General features: G+C 34.9%; 2 protein-coding genes across 12 annotated transcripts in view; both read right to left on the bottom strand.

Moving 5' to 3' along the window:
* Positions 1-20076, bottom strand: part of LOC100648958 (inositol-pentakisphosphate 2-kinase) — a 78060-nt gene that overhangs the window by 23333 nt on the left and 34651 nt on the right. For 6 of the 11 annotated variants that reach the window (XM_048409809.1, XM_048409840.1, XM_048409804.1 and 3 more), the window contains one exon: positions 18736-18807. The gene's annotated coding sequence lies outside the window, so the exon portion shown is untranslated. Of the gene's footprint in view, positions 1-18731; positions 18821-20076 lie in introns of all 11 variants that reach the window. The other 5 variants (XM_048409854.1, XM_048409837.1, XM_048409848.1 and 2 more) reach the window with 2 other exon arrangements.
* On the bottom strand, positions 5815-13410 carry LOC100648380 (protein BTG2). Its single transcript, XM_003402187.4, has one exon. The coding sequence runs from the start codon at positions 12648-12650 to the stop codon at positions 12132-12134; it is 519 nt and encodes a 172-aa protein (XP_003402235.1). The 5' UTR covers positions 12651-13410; the 3' UTR covers positions 5815-12131.

The following is a 20076-nucleotide window of genomic DNA, read 5'->3' as shown; positions in this document are numbered from 1 at the left end:
AACAACAGTTTTACGAAATTATTTCACTTAAATAATTATATATTGTATTAGGTTGCCCCAAAAGTTTCTTTCGTTTTATAAAGAAATAATAGATATACAACATTTTTTGTTTTATATTATTTTATTGAATTATGTATGAACCTATTGGATCATTTATTTATTATAATATAATTAGATATTATTTATATTAATATAAATATAATTATATATTATAATTATTTATTAATTATATTATGTATGATTTTATTGACATCTGTTTCAATAGAACAAAATAGATCATACATAATTCAATAAAATAATATAAAACAAAAAATGTTGTACAACTATTATTGTATTTCCTTATAAAATGAAACAAACTTTTCGGACAATCTGATATATCATGATTTGCAAAGGACAAAAATTTGTTGTCAGTAGTCAAGATGAAACCAGAAGCAGTTTGATCGACAGAAGTTTCTCGAAGCTCGTCTGATGCAACGCGACTTACTCTTTCTAATTACGAAGGTACACCGACGAATATTTAACCCGTCGAAACGGAGTTGATTTGTGACGAAAACGAATGATAGAAATGGTTCGTCGGCTGCATTAAAGCCAGGAAGCACAAGGGAAAAAGGCTTAATCATACGTTTAAAAGCACTTAGTCGCCGCTTGTTAAACGTTTCGATGTCTACAGAGAACGGCTCGGCAGCGTTGCCGTTGCTACAGTCCAACTGTCTTATCCATTTTCGCATAAGGTTAACGACCGATGAGTTTGCGAAACTCAGCGACTTGCAATAAGTACAAGCGTCTCATTGGAACTCGTACGGACGCGACGACGTATTCGTGTAATATGTAATGGTGAGTTCACGCCACGCTACAAACCAAAACATGAAAAAATGTAAGCGCGGATCGCTTAAAAAAGCTCGGAAATCTCCGTGACTCGAAATTACAGAAACGAACCTGCTTGTACCGTTTTTGATTACGCCACTGCGAATCACGATCCATCCACTGAACGGCTAGATCACATTGCAAAAACCGATGAGTTTGATGGAACAAGTTGTACTTACAATGGATAATCTTCGCTGCTAACTAGAGAAAAAGAAACAAAAGAAAAGAAGAAAAAGAAGAAGAAAACAAACCCTTTTTATATCGGACACGTGAAACGTGTAAGGTGTAAGGCGCCATATTTTCGCGAGCCCTCCAACACTAGAGACGTGCACAAACGATTTTGCAACGTAAATTACACTCAACCAAAAGAAACAATAGACGGTGAAGGGAGAATGCATTGAAGAAAAGAGGCGAGAAGAGGTTGGCAATTCGATGATAAGAGCAAAAGCAGGAGAAGAAACAAATATCAAAAAAAAGAACAGCTATTTCCTTTTGCGGTGCAATCGATAACATTAATCGAATGCCTACTCTCCGGTCAATTTACTGTACACTGAACATATTTCAATGTTGCACCAAATAAATGTTACGCATTATTCGTCCTCGTATGTTACGTTATCAATTTATCAGGTTCAGAAAATGAGACCGCTAAAATATATGTAACAAACGTTTATATAATTAATAAATTCTACTACGAGAAATTAGAACCCTTAATTTTATTAAAGAAATCAAAGCTACAATTTCAAGTTTTCAATGGTGCTGTTTCAATGACAAGGGATTAGAACATTCTAATATCTAACGTTGATGGAGAAAACAAAAGGGACAAAATTACACGAGGAGAATGATTTAAAGTGCGAACATTCGTTTTTTCAAACAGCCAAAGAAGGTTTGAAACGAGAAAGTGTGCCCTCATTGCCCACAGGTCTACCTCTCGTAAATTTATAACATGTACCTATTGTTTTTGTAAATGTGTCAAGTTTTCTTTTCCATTTTATCAATTTTTGGCATTTCCATCATATAGACAAATCAACAATTATATTCATTAGTTAGGTTCACCTGTAAAAATTACCTAATGAATAATATAATGAATCAATTAATCGAACATTAACATTCCACTTTTGACATTTTACGTTTTACAACAGTTTTAGTAGGATTATGTTATATAGATAGGTCACTATATGTATATATACTGCCTGTAATAAAATGTATTATATTACATACATATACATACATATATACGTATCTGTATGATGAACATAATCTCTAATTTTCATTGTAATAAATGAAAGAATTCAATAGAATATATAAGCTTTTTTATCCAACTCGAGCCCCTTAAATATCTCATCTTAGTCATTTTTACTTAAAAAATTGAAAAAAGTTTAGAATTAAATAATCAACGATGAAGATATTAATGAAGGAAAAGAAATATACCAAGACTCAAATCCAAAATTTATCAACAGTCCCGGGAGTTTTAAGTTACCGATCGCTTCATGTTTGAACCGGTTTGAATTTTCGTAGTATTCGAAAAGTTGAAATCATTGCGAAATGTCCATCGTTCGCTAATTACATACATATATCTAATCCTTATTGTTCTACTAATTCTATTAACTATTTTATTTCGTTACATGTTCGCGACATTATTCTCGAATTTATCACGGACAATGATCATTGGACTAGAAACATCGAATTGATTTACACGAAAACCGGATAATTCTATTAACGGAACATCGCATTGAAGAGAAAGTGGCGAAGCAAAGCAGGGATGATAGAAAGGGGTGGAGTTAAAACAAAGAGAAAGGAGGAAGAAAAGAAATTGCGATGGTCTACAGTCTAAAGACTACATCGAATGGAATGGAATCGTGAATATCGTGATTCTAAGGCATAAGGGGGGCAGTAACCGAGCGGACCAAGCAACGTCAGGGGGCCAGGGCAACAACCGAGGCTGACCTCTACGACAACCATCGGTCGCCTTCTCTCTTCTCTTGCTTGCCCCCCCCCCCGCCTCCCCTGGCCAATCAGACATCGTCGCGGTGAGTATGTAGTTGTAGATTGTAGTCATCACCGCTGTACCGGTGCTGCCGTTTCCGCGTCCCTAGCCCCTTTGGTGCCGCACGCTCACCATTCTTCATTCTCAGCAGCGCCTTCGTATCAGTCTCTGGTATCCTCCTCCCAGACTCTCATCCACGGCGCATCACCTTTTGTGGCTCTTCTTTCTCTATAGCACAATAATTCGTTGCCATTTCGCACGCCGACGCCACAGTCCTCCTCTCTTTACGACAGGCAAAGTGCCTCGTATTCGTATTTGTTCCACATCGTCATGGCCTGTGAACCTCAATGGCGAGAAACCTTAACAACGCTCGGGAACGGGTTTTTGAACTGCGCCTCTGTTCCTTGCAGATAAGATTTAACCTCTTTCGTTATGAAATAATTTCAGCTCGAAGAAGGAAAAAAAAATCGTCTCACCCGATTCCGATGAAATGTTTTCGCCATTTCTATCAAATTGATCTTACACGACTTTTCTGTTGAGTTTACGCCGCGCCTGATACAACTTCTGTCTCCTTCGTATGGACTTGCCGTTTCCAATCAAACGCTATTTAATTACAGTTCCTGCACGTACATCTCTCTGCCGAATGTTTGTAATTTGCTTTATTCCGTATATGCATACATTTGTATAAAATGCTGATCTCTTAAATAATTTTAATCCACGTACATGATTGTGAAGTTCCTTTCTTAAAGAAACATTTTATCCTATCTAATGATTATACGATAAAATTCGCATTGCTCCTCACTTCTACGATCTTTACGATTATTTCTAACTTTTAGAATTTCAGAAGAATTTCTATCTTTCAAGCTGACAGATCCATGTAAATTTAACGAATTCCGAACAGGAAGATGCTATTATAATATCATGTATTTTTCTGTAAACATACGCTGATTAATCTCGTTAACATGAAATATGTTTTTTCGCCCAAATATGTTGACGCGTACACACACACGCGCACGCACGCACGCACACACACACACACACACACACACACACACACACACACAGCGTACGATTGACGCACTCTCTTTTCGAGGTAAATCGCGGCTGATTTTCAACTTGAAAGTTCGACTTTTAATAGAGTTACGTATCGTATTTCCACGGTAACACACTTCTTCTAACTTTAATTGACATTGCTTATGACGATAAACTCATCGTTCTTGCGAAATCAGTTCAGTCGCTCGATCATTGAACATCGACGATTACCTGATGTTTGATTCATCGTTTATCCATCATTATCGCTCCACAAACGCGACTTCCATACAGGACATGCTCTCGTTCTAACACTAAAACGTAGAGTAAAAATTCGTCATCGATATCGATACTGATATTTCACGCGATATGGAGCCGATTTGTATCGTTAGAAAGTAACAAGAAAAACGCGCTCGGATTTATTAATTATTCCTGACTATCATTTTGTAGAAAGTGTGCTTTTCTGTGACACGACAAACTCGCTATGTGAAACTTTTGGGAAATTTTTATTCATTTTTCGAAATAGACATTTCAATTTTGTACGATGTGTGCTATCATTTAAACATCTTCGTTTTCCAAATTATTTCAATAAATTGCAATTACAGAAATTAATTTGCGACTAGATATTATACTATTATGTTAGGCTGTAACATTTATATAATATTTGTTGAATTTAGACATTTGTGAACATACAATATACAGACAGCCAAGAAGTAAAGGAGAATATATGGATGCTAAATATCTTTTTATCGGACAAGTAGAAGAGAAACAATTTACAAGTTGTTAATGCATTTAAGAATAAATATTATAGGAAACACTTTTTGAAAACAAAGGAAATCATTTTTGTTCAACTACTTTTCATTTTACTAATAATACCAGTTCAGTGTCATAAGAAATTTTAATTCAAGAAACAAAATTTGTCGATGTCTACGCTTACGTTAATGATTAATCTAATTTCTATCATAGACACAGAATAACTTGTAAACAGATCATAATATCGTATACATTACATGTGTGGAAGAAATCTTGGCTATTGCGTACAGACGGGCAATCAAGTGAACGATAATTTTATATGTATATCTGTATTTGACCATCAAAATTACGGAATTAAAAATTAAAGATAATATGGCTATAATATGCGTAGAATAAAGTTTTTAATTCTGAATGAATCTGAATCAAAGTACACACACACACACACACACACACACACAAAATACAATCATTTTTATCTCATCTACAATGCATGGCAATTGCGTGATTTGCAGTAGTCATCCTAAATTGGAAATTGTACTTGGAATTGTTAACGCTTTTTTTTAATTTTCATCAAAAATTTCGGATATATGTAGTTATATCGTATGTAAGTAATAGAATCACTTCACGTTTAAACTTAATTCTACTATCACAGTATGTACCTTGAAAAAATATAATAAAACAAGCAATTATGTTTAAAATATCCTGTTTTATCATGACGCGCAAATCGGTTTAAAATAGCGAAGGAATTTTACTCTATTAACAAATATATTCATATACTGCAATATATATTATAAAAATACACAAATACAAGTGTAACTTTTGAAACGAAACTATAATCAAAGCAATAAATGAGATTTTCAAGTACATACATGTGTATGACATATATTTCGGTACAAATTACTAAAAATCAAGAGAAGAGATAAAAGAAAATATGAATACTTCATCAAGTATCGTATTGTACTTAATAATATTTTATGATTTCGTTATATAATTTTTCAAAGATTCTTCCTAATATATATTATTGTATAGTTTGTGAACTGCTTCATATTGAATATCGATTATATCGAAATAACGACATTACGAAAAACTCGACGTTCAAATATGTAAATTCATCAATTTGCGAACTAATACAGAGGAAATTGGTATCTGGGATTTAGGACAAAAATCAAAACACTAGACAGTGGTACTTTATATTCATGAAATTTTATAAGCACGAGGCCTTTGTTTTTATTATCTCTGTACAAAAACAGTCGAAAAAATTATAGATTTCTTTTGATAAAGATTTAATTTTTTCGAGCTCACGGCATATGTACAAGCGGGAAATGATAGACATAGTAACCTAAAAACTAAATATAATTATACATTGATATAATAATAGATATATAATAATTATAATTCGTAATAATTAATATTAAACCTATAGTCTACAGATTCGAGAGTGTACGTAACGTGTTCCTCGTGTCTGTTCCATGTATCTCGTCAAAGTGTATTCGTCTACGCGTGAGTGTGTGTGTGTATTCGTGTCTGCCACATATGTTTTACACGTGTTTGTTAATGACGGTGTAGTATACATACATCGGTAAAGTGAATTTCTTTTATGCAGAGTTCTTCGAACAGATAATTTTCACCCGCAATTATTTCGAAATCATAGTGTGTCGTGTTATATCGTATCGTACGTCTCCAATGTATGTATATGTATAAAAGTTTGTCTATGTATGTCTCTATGTGTCTTACAATTAGCTGTCCTGCCTGTTCTGTACGTTTGTGTATATGTGAACGAATGTTTCTTTTTTACTTGTGCACTGGCCAACAGGGTCGCCGAATTCGGATCTCGATAACCTTGGGTCAGTGTTCTTCCCTTTTGGTTTTCGTCTCAAACGAGAATGCGTATTAAAATCAGTATGAAATTTTCCCTAATCCGTAGAGTAAATCCGGTATCACAATTATATTACTACGATGAGACCCACGGCCCACTTTACCCGAGTTGAGCACCCCTGCCAGGCTATACGCTCTCCTAATGTCCAATATTCATTCTTTTTTTTATCCTTCATTATACTCTCAAACCTCACCCTCTCCCTCGCTCGCTCTCTTTTTTCCACGCTTTCTCTCGTTCTCACGTTCGAAAAGAAATGCTTCGACTCGGACTAATCGCTTGATTTTCCTTGTTCTTTTATAAACTATACCCCCTCTCTATACTATATCTCGTGCATTCTCCTTCCTGGTGTCCCAACAAAACAGTTTATTTGACAGAAAAGAAAGACACGCGGCATATATGTAGTTTAAATTCGCGCTTCATATACATGTCAGATTTATAATTTTGAATATTGCCTTTCTCTCTCACACAATCTCAGTTACTCGTCATTTTATGTCAACAGAGAAAGCGGAGGGAACACAATGAAAAATACGAACGGAAGACGCATGTATTCGCATTTGTGTATATAAATCTATCTCGAAACAATCGCAAAATTGCACGTGTTTACGCGAAGCGAGACTGTATTCAATCAATATAATCAATATATATTATAATTTTGAAACCACAACCGTACAACTTATAATTAAACTAGCTCTAAAATTTCCGGCTATAGAAAATTAAAATCTATAAACTTAATATTAAAATATATACATACATAATGTTTGAATTTCATTTTGAAAAATAAAGAAAATAAAGAAAATAAATTCTCGCTTTCCGTCTCACGCGTCACTTTTGTGAACTCGCGATTGAAATACATCGCATATACATTAATATCGTATTTACAATTTTCGCGAATTTCAAAGGGCAATTGTTCGCAACAATCGCGCGCATTTGCATAAAAAAAATTGAAATACTAAATTATTGGGATTTTTTGTACAAGTATCGCATTAAATATACACGCAATAAATATTTTTTCCATTTGCACTTTGCAATATGTTCTCTTCCCTGCATTTCCCTCTCCTTCCTCCCGCAAGCGTTCTTTACATTCGCCTCAACCCTACCATCATCATCGTCATCATCATCCCCACTCCTGGCCCTAGCATACGTACACAGTGAACGACAATGTTTTCTCATGCAGAACTTTCTCTTGCTCGTATCTCATGCACGAGCTTCCTCGCAATTCGAATCTTGTTTTTTTTCTTTTTTTTTTTTTTTATCATTTATCTTGATTTTGTCTCACTTTATTTAAAAAAATACTGAATTAACCAAGCTAAAATCACAGACTGCTGGTGCCATATCCCAGCGGGTTTGTACAAATTCTTCCTGAAGGACCCTATGTATAGTTACAAGATGTGTGTGTATGTGTGTATATATACATATATATACATGTATGTATATACACATATATATACATATATGTATATACACATATATATACATATAAATATGTATATATAATATATTCGTATATATATGTATATGGATATATAGTAATTACAATTCACTCATGAAACGGTGTTCTGCTTTTCTCTCACTCTCATTCTTGCAACTTGTTTCGCTGAGTTTCCGCTTGTTCTCTCGCTACGCGTGTCATGTCATTCATTTCGTGTATGTGTTCATCTGTTACGTGTGATATAATCTACAACGTGTATAATCCACATAGGCGAATCCAACGGCATATATTAAACGAGTACTCCCTATACGATATTGTGAAGATTTTGTTTTTTCCTGGCTTCAAGCGAAGGACAAATAAAACGGAAAGGGAATGTTTTTTCTAGCTGTTGTCTGAAACTGCGCTATGTGATTCTATGGTAAGTACTAGACGGTGTGCGAGATTTTCTACGTCGCCGTTCGACTCTCACACTTTCACCTGTTTCGTCCAACATTACTTTCGACAGATTTCCCAATAGGTCGTTTAGAGAGAATCGGTTTGCATTTCTGATCTTCGAAATGAAAGAGCGAATTCGAATCTCTTTTTTTTTCTATTCTTGTAGTTTTACGCGCTCGGTCACAATTTGAGCATGCTTAGCAATTTTAATCGAACGTTCACAAATTCGTATTAATGTGTTCATCGACTGCAAATTAACAAAATATGTAAACGTATAGGACCAGTTAAAGGAGAAAAACCAAACTAACCGATAGGAACGATCGAATCTTTTCCAACATAAAGTACAGCTCGTTTACGTGGATGGAAGAACATGCAAACAAAAAGAAGTGAAATTAATGCGTATAGACAACGTTCATATACATATATGTAATGCACAATCCGCAGAGGTTGATCGTGAACATAATTAATCTATAAATTAAATCCGTTTAAAATTGCCACGCATACTTTTCAATATAAACATATTTATATATTATATACTTTTAGATATTAGTACAATACAGGCACGTGTACTCATGATCTTATTCAGAGACACATACACGCACCTCTAATTAGGTCGCTCTCGCACACAGAGATTGCTCATATTGTCTCTCTATTTTTAATATAATCACAGACATGGTTTCTATATAATTGCTACATACTTCTGATTCGACACCGAACGCGACAAGGCTACCCTTTCCATTTCGCTCTATTCTTCACAAACATACTTATCTTTTCTCTCTTTGTTTTTTGTCCTCTATCATACTACACGTGCTCGCGATTTCATATTATGATCATTACAAATGAACGGCATTCTCTCAAATTCTTGCACACTACGTTTCAATATTTAGCGTGAATATTCGAACAAGTATTTCCGTCACAGAAGAAAAGAAAGAAGAAACGATATATCATCCGATCATATTATCAGACGATTGTCGTTTACATATTCTACTTGATAGTTGTTATCGAAATCCCACTAAACTAGATACGCCATCAGAGAACCCATGATGAAACAAATGTGTATCTACATATACATATACATATACGAGAGTATGTACATATACGTATAATTGAACGATTTTACATCGAAACAATAGAATTGTTAGTGTTGTAGGAAATTTCGTACGTTTTCTTAAAACTTTCTAGCTTTGAACAATGTACGTGTCACACAATTTTTTCTTGTTACTTTCTACTTCTTCTGTAAGAAAATAATCTTTGCAAGTCGGCATGTTTCCCCATTTTCCTGTATATATATTTTGAAAGCCGTAATGAGTATAAAGAAATTGTTAAAATGAACATTTTTGTGTAATATTTTTGGACTTGAGAAGATTGACAATTCCTAGAATAAGTGTAATACAGTGTGTGTGAGAGGGGAATAGAAAAGTATACATTAGCTCTAATAGTAGAAATGAAAAGAAGGGGACGAAAATTGCCCGATATTTATATGGAAGTTTCCTACAAAGTTACGAAAGTTTAAGAAAAATTTTATGTTTTAAGTTAGCAAAATTTTCTTGTAAGTGAAATTGAAACACACACACACATACACTTGCGTGTCTAACGCGTAATATACCCATTACGACTTCTATTGCATATATATATATGAATGAAACAAGGTTGTTCGATTGTAGCAATTTTGCAAAGTAGAAAACTAAAGCAATAAGAAAAAGAGATCGAGCAATAGAAAAAATATCGAGGTTGCGATGAAAAGGATAAACTTTTGCTCACTCATTCATATCAACATACATACATATATTCTTCATTTGACTCGATTCCTCTGTCACGTTCGAAACACCAGAAAAGATAATTATTCGATATATGCACGAACATGCTCTCTCTTCGTTCGAAGAAAATCACAGATGTTTGCTTCATGTTTGTGCTTGCTTTCACGTACACTGTACACAACACTGTTCTTTCCTTTCTTTCTTACTCTCATTCATCCTATATGGCAACACACGTACGTAACATAATATGCACGCAACACACACGGCACACATTCTCACTTTCAATCACGCACTCAGTTTCTTGTGCTCTCTTTTATACATTCGTTCCCCTTCGCTCTATACTCGCAAAACAGATACATAATATACAATTTGGCGCAACGTACTCGCGCAAATATGGTTTCCATCGGCTTGCGCAATACGTGCTCTCTACATACATAATACCTATATATATGTACATATAAAACTCACGCAATTTGTTAAAGGTTTGTACGTATGAAGTGTAACATGTATTCTTATTGTGTCAACGATGCCAACGCGTGGATCGAGTTCGAGACTGCTCGACTACCGATGACCAATGAAACAATGGCTATGGACGATCCAAGAACGATAATGGGTCACTGCTACGATACCAGTGACATCGAGGATAGTTGATAAATATGATTGCCGTTAGCATGCTTGTAAACGCGTGCTGTAAAAGGAGCTCCGGATCAAAGAAGAAAATGGAAAGGTCGACACAGATCGATAATCATTTATAGTAACAGGTCTCTTCTGTATGTTGGACAAAGTGGCGACGGAAACATATTTATGTTGGTTTTTCTTGGTATGTGTTTGGTATACTCGTATGTGTGTGACTCGGTGGTAATTTGCATTGACCGTGCGAGGTTAGAGAGAAAAGAAAAAGTCCTTGAAGCTCAACCAGCGTGTTGACCATGCGGATAGAAGAGAGAATGCAGTATATATGTTATTCGTCAATTTTCCACTGGAAAACCAATTGCTTCTTTTTTCATCTTCGTCCTCGATGTTCGTCCTTCGACCTTCATCAGCGGAGGGAAAGCATACCAAGAACATCGGAACACGAGAGGGTTCGGAATAATCAATTAGATTGATAGATAAAAAACGTTCGTGGAAGAAAAGAGATTTGCGACGATAAAAACACATTGTTGAATCCTTTCCAAGAGAGGGGGGGAGAGGGGAGAGAAGCTTGTTTCGCTTTTCCTCTCACGAGAACAGAGAGAGGGCCACAGACTGGTTCGTTGTTCCCCCACTCCAGACGTAACTTCTTTTCGAGATAAACGGAAGTACGCGGGAGGTGAGCTGAGATCAATTTGTCGGTCTGAGAGAGACCCTCGGAGCGGAGCTCGCCCATATATTATTTTCTCACATTTGCGGGCGCGATCTCGCTAGCAGTCGGTATTTTCAACAGAAAGAGCTGAAAAAACTGGATCTTCTCGTGAAATACGCCAAAACGTAAGAGGACCGCTGGTCTACTAGTTAGACATCGTCGTTACGCGAACGCGCAATATTCTCCTCGAATATTCAAACGATGATGGTGCTCTTCTTGCCATGAATATCCTCTCTTCCTCTTTCGTATGGTTGACAAAAATTCAGGATGACACATATGTATGTGTACGGTTGGACTAGAGTCGGTCGTGATAACGATCGTTGGGACTCCGACAAAAGCTCGTCGAACGATACGTATTGGACGAATTTTTTCGGTTAAATCAGCTTTAGCAAAAAAAAAACGGTTAAACACTTTTTTTACACGTTTGTTGTCCTTATTTAGATAGAACAGTGCACACTTCATTTCCTTTGAAACTCGACTTATAGACAGAGTAAAATTGCGCGTTCGTGTGCACGAGTAAAACATTCACCCGACCGGAGGAACGCCATCACATATCATAAAACCCATGTGCTTTGATCAATCCGAGAGCGTGATGCACGTCCAGTGAAAACGAAACAAGATGCTAGTGTTGTTGCATCGATGAATTTATGTAGAAAAACGCTTCAACTGGAAACGAACGCGGCGATCTGCTCGCTAAATTGCGAATGCTCCAATAACAACGAATCCTTGCAACTTTCGAATTGCTGCTGCTGTTGTTGCTGTTGCTGCTGATGGTGTTGATGCTGGTGTTGGTGCTGATGTTGAGACTCTTCCGGTTCAGGTTCTGTACGTTCGTATAAAACACAAATGGATCCGTTTTCACCGATTCTGTAGGATACTTCCGATGGATCGATCCACATGGTGAGCTCGCTTGGAAACAAGCTATGCAATACCGTTGGCAGTAAACCGACGTTAGCACCTGCCTGTGCAATGACTGGATCCATTTTACCGTTGATACGTATGCAACGGTAACCGGAACCACGATTTGGTCGATCTGGGAACCAGTGATCCCTGTAACGATGACGCAAAACCTCCGTCAAAGAGGACTTGAACATCTCCAGCTGACGTTCAGACAGTTGACCTGTCTGAAGACGCAGTAGATGCACCAAAAAATCCGCCGCTGACACAATTTCCAGTCTCATGGTTGGTATGCAATGCGACCCAGGACGAACGGTCTATGATAGAATTTTGCTGATAGTACAGTACCACTCTTCTTCTTCTTCCACTTCTTCCGTTGTTTTTTCCCCCAATAGAGACGTGAGACGACGCGATCAAAAGAAAGCACTATTCCTTCCGTGATTCGAGAGGTCACGGCTCGAGAGAGGCCGTTGTTGCTCGCGGTTCGCACACAGGAGTCTTCACAAAATGGCGTCGCCGCCACGTCGCACGATCGCGTTTAGTATTCGTTCGCCGACGCTCCAGCGCGAAAAGAAATATTGAGCGCTTTTCGATTGTTCTTTTGCAAATATTGACTAAGATATGACACAATTTGTTTCAATCTTAAAAGTCTCGGCGATAGTCGCGCGTATCTTCTGTTTTAGAATTTTCAAATTTCGTTGGGATGGTCTCCCAAAAGCGACGAAATTAATCTGTCGTAAATCAGAGATGTCGTGACGATCGTAACTTTTTCGATCGTAAACGCGTTCCAACTCGTTTCTCCCAATCGATCTCTGAGATACCACAGAGATTCGTTAAAACGATGAAACGTAAAATTCAAAGAATGCAGCAACAATAACCTTCTTTTCTTCTACGCTTCACTTAGTGCACCTTGTAACCGGGCAAAACTTTCTCGCGAAACTCAATCGACACACTTTTTGCGACTCACACAACAACCGCACCCACCAATTGCCAACGACTTTCTAGTGGCAGCGACCGTCGACGCGAACGAAGTAGCTTTGTCTCTTTGTTCGCGCAATCTAGAGTGGGGATTGTAGCCGCACTCTAATTGGGTCGTTCCGATTCCCACCATAACTGTCGGTCACGTGACCGCAATCTGCGCGGTTTTGGCTGCGCAAATGTTTGCAGCTGCGTCCCGAATACGGATCGTCTGCGCGAATAAAGGTTCTCAATTGGTTTATGTATACTGTATACTATATACACTACCTACATCAAGTTTGCAATTGATAATTTTCTGTCGTCACAACATTTTTCTAAAATTTCAGTTACGGATACGCATATAAATATACTAATATACGATCTAAGAAATAAGAAATATTAAAGAAATATTAGTATTTTCTAGTGTAGATTAATTATACATTATTACTGAAAAATAAACGATTTAACAAACTGTTTAAACGTTATGTTAACCTTTTTAGTGGCGACCAAAAGAATTGTACTTAAGCCAAAACTACCGAATCAATTGCTACGATTTGATAAGGTTTGAGGAAAAATCATTAAAAAAAAGTAAGAATAATATTTTCAAAATTAAAAAAGGAACATATTACGAAATAAAGGAGAATAAATTAATACCAATTGTATTTGAATTGGTTGGTCAAAATGTGTTGAAAATCATACTAGTAATACTTATTCAAAATCATTAGGTAAAATGAAACTATCAATTTTCTTTTATAAACAATATTTGCAATTAAGAAAAACCATCGATTAGTCATAGTTTGATGTGGAACACGTAGTATAAAGCATAAATACTACATTCTCAATTATTTGTAACAAAATTTCTAATATCAAAACAGAAAACTAAATGATAATCCCATGACGCGCAACGAGCGTCAAGAGGATTACTTACTCCAAAACAAGTGATTAGTGTAGCTAGTATGACATCACTGAGATAACATTCTAATATTATTATAAACATTTATAGTTAATATTATTATAGTGAATAGGTATTATTTACTTATTATTAGTCACACAAATAATTTATTAATATATACATCCTGTAATCCTTTATTACACAGATTACAAATTGTGCACGATCTTCGCACAGGTCCATCAAAAATTTTATTCTCGTCCTGTTGATGTAAGATTATTTTGTGAAACATAAGGAGATATTCTGTTACAAACAGTGTTATCTAAAACCTGTGATTACGATCTCAAGCAAATCTCCCGTGTCGAACTTTTATCTTATGGCATTAGCGTATACGCAGTGTCGGTATCAACCATCGCGAAATGTAACAAAAAGTTAAACCCATAAACAATTTTTTCAATTTGCGAAACATCTCGCACAGGGCTTCTGCAGAAAAATTCAAAGATTTACAACGTTTTATAAATTTATTTTGAGATAAAGTGCTCTGACGATGCGAGTAGTAAGCGCTCATACGCAACGATATATCCTCATTGGTACTAAAAGGGTTAAATAATATACATAAATTTTATAATATGTCTAGACATAACATAACATTATATATTATATTATATATATCTTATATGATATTATATATTAATACTATACATTATAATATAATATTTAATAAATGTAACCTATTCGATACAAACTACATATTATAAGATATTGTAAAATGTTTCAAATGTTTGTCACCTACTTGAAACCGGCTTGATTTATGATATAATATGTAAATATGAGATCAGATCTAAGTAAATATTAGATCATTTAAAATATGGTTTGACAAAATGTATTATGTAGGTATATATTGTAAAATAACATGCAATTACATATATATACTCTTTTAAAAGTTAAAGTAAAATTATAGCAGATTTCTAAAATAATATTATACTTTTCCTTATATTTATAAGGTATCTTTACCCTTATTGCAGATTTCGAAACAAGGCATTGATTTTTGCAGTAGCCTAATATATTGTAACATGTAACACGTAATAAATATTACGGTAGTACATGTTAATAATGTTTTCATTGCTCCAAAGTCCTTGAATATATTCAGTCTTACATTTGATGATGTAATGTAAAAATGTATATATTATACGTATATTGGATTCGCGCTGATAACTATACCTTTCAAGAAGCACGAATATGTGTCGAGTATGAGTTTTTCATTATATATATAAAACTGCAAGATATATCACGTACCACGTTAATAATAAATTCTTGCAGAATTATTCAAGCACGTTTTTTGTCTAAAATTATTGTATCAAAATATGTCAAAAAGAAAATCGATTCGATAAGATACTTGTACCTAACTATAAAATATATATAGATTACTTTAAAGCTATTTGATAGTTACTACATATTTATAAACTGTATTACTAATGCAAATCATCAGGAAAAAAGGGTGAGCCTTATTATACCTATTATTCTTCCACTGTTAAGTTAAGTAAATGGATATCATAATACATATGTACGGATATTCTAATATTAACTAATATTACATTATATTACATAATCCTACATTTCTGTTCTTCTTTCATTTTACTTGGTTGGGATTAGGTTATCTTTCTTTTCCTCCTTTATCAATATCAATGTGACGCTAATTATATTCAAATCAAAAGACGATACATTTTTTTATTTCTATTTTTCCTTTTTATTTTTACTGAATTCTATTTTTCTGTTTTATTTTGCTTCCGCTTTTTAAAAATTGAATGATACATTTCATAGGATCAATAAAAACAACAGTTTAAAAAAGTGAACGAAGAATTACGAAAGATGACAAATATAGCATTATTTTCTGTTCGGAATATGTACTCGGTGCAAAATATATATTTTATATCAGTCAGATATCAGTCAATACATATATTATTTCAATTTCTGGAAGCAAAAATATGCATTTTTGACCTAAGGAGAAAGTTAGCTAGTCGTCTCTATTTTAAAACATTTTGAGGTGGTGTTTATCGAGGTATTTGAGGTATTGATCGAGTTTTACGACTTTCATGATAAAGATTAAAACATTTGAAAAAGGAAAGAAGACAGAATATGACAAAGTATTGAAAGTAAAGTATTGAATATTGAAAGTAAAGAGTGAATATTGGATAATAGCAGAAAAAGTGACATTTTCCTGTTTCTATGCAGTGACACAAAAAGGGCCTACGATTATAAGCTAGAATTATAAAAATACATATAGTCACATTTATATACATATATATAATATTATATTATATTTCTTTCTTTGCTCGAAATTCGAAAAATTCACTTATGTATGTATATCGTATTTCATTGAATCAAAAAACGCAGTGTACTGTATCGATTTTCTCACAATTTCCCCTGTCCATTTCGTTTTACCGTCGGCATCGGTGGATTAGTTCCCTCCCTGAGCAAGCTTGATAAAAGCATACCTAAAGAACGTACGTAGGTATATGCCTGATGGTCGAGGGTGATTCACTATCCATGATCTTACAATAAGCATTACCGACCCCGTACTGTTTAGCTACTTAGACCGAGCCGATCGATCGAACATTAAACCAGTCCCGTCGCATCGGTTTAGAAATGCGTGTCACACATTATAAAATGTAGCTCTGTGACGAGTCTGTCTGTTCTTCGTTTAATAACAGCGACTACAAGTCCGATGCCGACAACCGTACGCAACCTTTATACCAAAAAAACCTTGCCTGCCTACTCTTGTAACCCTTTCAATTCTTCTCAACTGCCCTGTTTCCACAAATTCTATCAATAGCGTTTCTACGACTTGGATCAGTAACTCTCAGTCTTTCGAGTTTACAACATATCAAAATATTAACGTAACGTAACGAAATTTTTTCTTATAAATATCGAAATCTAAAAATACCATTTAGAATCGCGTAATTTCTGCCGCTTATTATTTTGAAAAAGAACAAAATATATGGAATAAAATATGAAAACTATGAAATGTTCATTCCAAATTTTATGCAAATGTCCAATAACTTACTGGGAACCACTGATGGAAGGGTGTTCTGGAAGCCAGAATCATATACGCATACATACATAAATCGTGCAGCTTTGAACGCAATGGACGTTGTTCCCTGCACTCTACACATTATTCCTCGTTTGTTTTTGAATAACCGCGATTACAATTGAAATGATTTAAAATGTACATTGAAGATTCTAAAAAGATCAATTTCAAACTTATGAAAAGAAATGTATGTATGAAAGCAATTTATGCGGGAAACATTTGATTTCATAATTTCAATATAAAAGACAAAAAATGAGAAACTAAAAGTCTTAGAATAATAGCGTGTACTAATTCAATTAACTGACATAAATATTTGTAAATTACTTTACGAATTAGTCGAATGAAATTATGTAATTTAGATCGTCAAGGATTTTCAAAGCTTACATACTAATTGTCACAGTCTTATCACAATTACAAGTAGAACGATTTCGAAGCGTTGTTCGTTTGCATGGAACTATATAGGAGCTTCGCGTAAATGTAACAGACTTAAATTTCCGTTGCACGGATTACGAGAGAGCGCGCAAACAAATTGCCGATATTGTACAACGGTATAATGGCAATGATCGCGTTCAAGCTTGGCTCGGGATTCGTGGTAAAAGGTATCGAGCATTTCCGTCCAGCTTTATCGTATAGTCTTAAGTGCAATTAACGCTCGTCTGTGTGACTCAACGCTCAACAGCGAAGAACTGCCTGCACAAACGAGACGATTCGATTGTGGTTCTGTGTGTACTGTACAATATATATATATATATGTATGTATGTATGTATATTTTCAATATTGTATATGATATTCAGAAACGTGTTTGGATCGCTATACTAGCGCAATCCTCATACATATTATGTATAGTGCGTTGGAAAGTCCCGCAAAGCAACACAAGGGCAATGGAGGTACTTTTCTCTGTTCTCTATCGCTCGCCCTCACGTGTTTCTATAATGCTATAATATAATATATATACATATTCCTTTATTTGTATAAGTGACACTTTCAGCCAGTACGCGTTCTTAATTAAATAACATACTAATTAAAAACGAATAATTCAATATTATTCGCATAGTAATAATATGCCATAATATAATGTTGATCGTAATTAATCGTTTTCAGAGAAAATTAGATACTAAATACAAAACATCCGGGAAGGAAGACGGAATTCCGTATACCATATGAGAGGTATATGGCAAGGGCCTTGCAAAGGTATGAAAAGCAGGCCTGATTTGCCAACTGTTTCACTATGTAGAACATTTCATTCGTAATTCCGGGAGTTTGCCGTTGCCAAGTTGGCAACTAAGAGTCGATCGATAAACTCAGATTATTCTGGCTGGCTTCATTCTCGGCGTATATGGACAGGTTTCGAGTAAAGTTTCCATACATATTGAGAAATCGTGTATTGCCGCCGGTTCTGCGTTCTTCATTAATTTAGCTAACGTACTTACTTACTTGTTTTTACAAGTTGCCCCTTTTCTCGTCAATCACGACTCGGCGAAAGTGACGCATGTTCTTTAATATCACCTGCAACAGAAAGCTAAACATGAGCGCATGGATATTACTTTCATTTTTTAGCTAATTACATATGTACTACAATACATTATTTTGTCATTTATTTATAGTCATTTATAGTCACCTACAGTAACCTATAGCCATATTTTTGTGTAATTATTGTTCATTGCGATAATATGTTTTCGTGTATCTCTATAAATTGTAATAACTCATAACACATATGAGAATAATCCGAAATTTTAAAACTTTATTACTTCTTCTGAGTATTTACTTCATTATACACATATATAATAGGTACTAGGCAATAATGTTATTCCATTATACATATAACCATATATGTCATATTATAACATTTCGTTATGTTAGCTTTTTAACAGACGATCATTATACAAAAGATATTCAAATCATTTCAACGCGAACAAATTTTCTTGTAGCTTCCAAGGTCGCTATCAAAGTTTCAAACACATCTACAACATTGCGATAAACATTAAACGTTAAATTTTAAACGATCGATGCCTAAATACTCCTTTTAAATAGCTGGCGCACTTTGTAGTCGCCGTTTGTAATCAGCTAACAGTAAATCATCTTAGCGCAGGATACACGAATAGATTTAACATTTTAACGAATGATTACTTCCGTTGCTTCGTATTTACTTCGTACTTATGTTGTTACGAACGATCGATAATTAATTGTTTTATGTAAATATTTTATATTCTTTTTGATAAATAAGAAACATCACTATTGACTCTGTGATTAAAAGTCGGAAACGAAATGTTGCGAACATATTTTTAGAATTAATAGATTTTAACATGTAAATACAAATATCATATTTACAATCTGCACAGTGTAGGTATCGTATACATATATATATATATATATGTATGTATGCATATAGACAGTGATAGTATCTTATGCAAAAATAAATCGAAAATAGGGAATAATATGCTTTTATCTGAGGCTGATTACACGATCGACTAGAAGGATGTGGTAAGTACCGCTATTATTGCTACTACAAAACCGCGTCTCTATCTGACGCAACGCGACACGACGCATCGTGGAAGAATACCGGCGAATACCGGTAGATTAACGTGACGCGCATGACCACGAGCACTGAACACTACGCTCGCAAATGTTTGCGAACGTTGACGCATCCTACGGTATATGCACCATTGATGCATCTGTGATAGATACTGATACTAAAGCAAACAATTACGTTACCTACTCAAGGAAATAACTATACTTAGTATATAGTATACTATATACTATGTAAGTATATAATAT

This window comes from Bombus terrestris, chromosome 2 (genome assembly GCF_910591885.1).
Source record: "Bombus terrestris chromosome 2, iyBomTerr1.2, whole genome shotgun sequence".
NCBI lineage: Eukaryota > Metazoa > Arthropoda > Insecta > Hymenoptera > Apidae > Bombus > Bombus terrestris.
The sequence above is the reverse complement of the archived record's forward strand: the minus strand, read 5'-3'. Positions and strand labels throughout refer to the sequence as shown.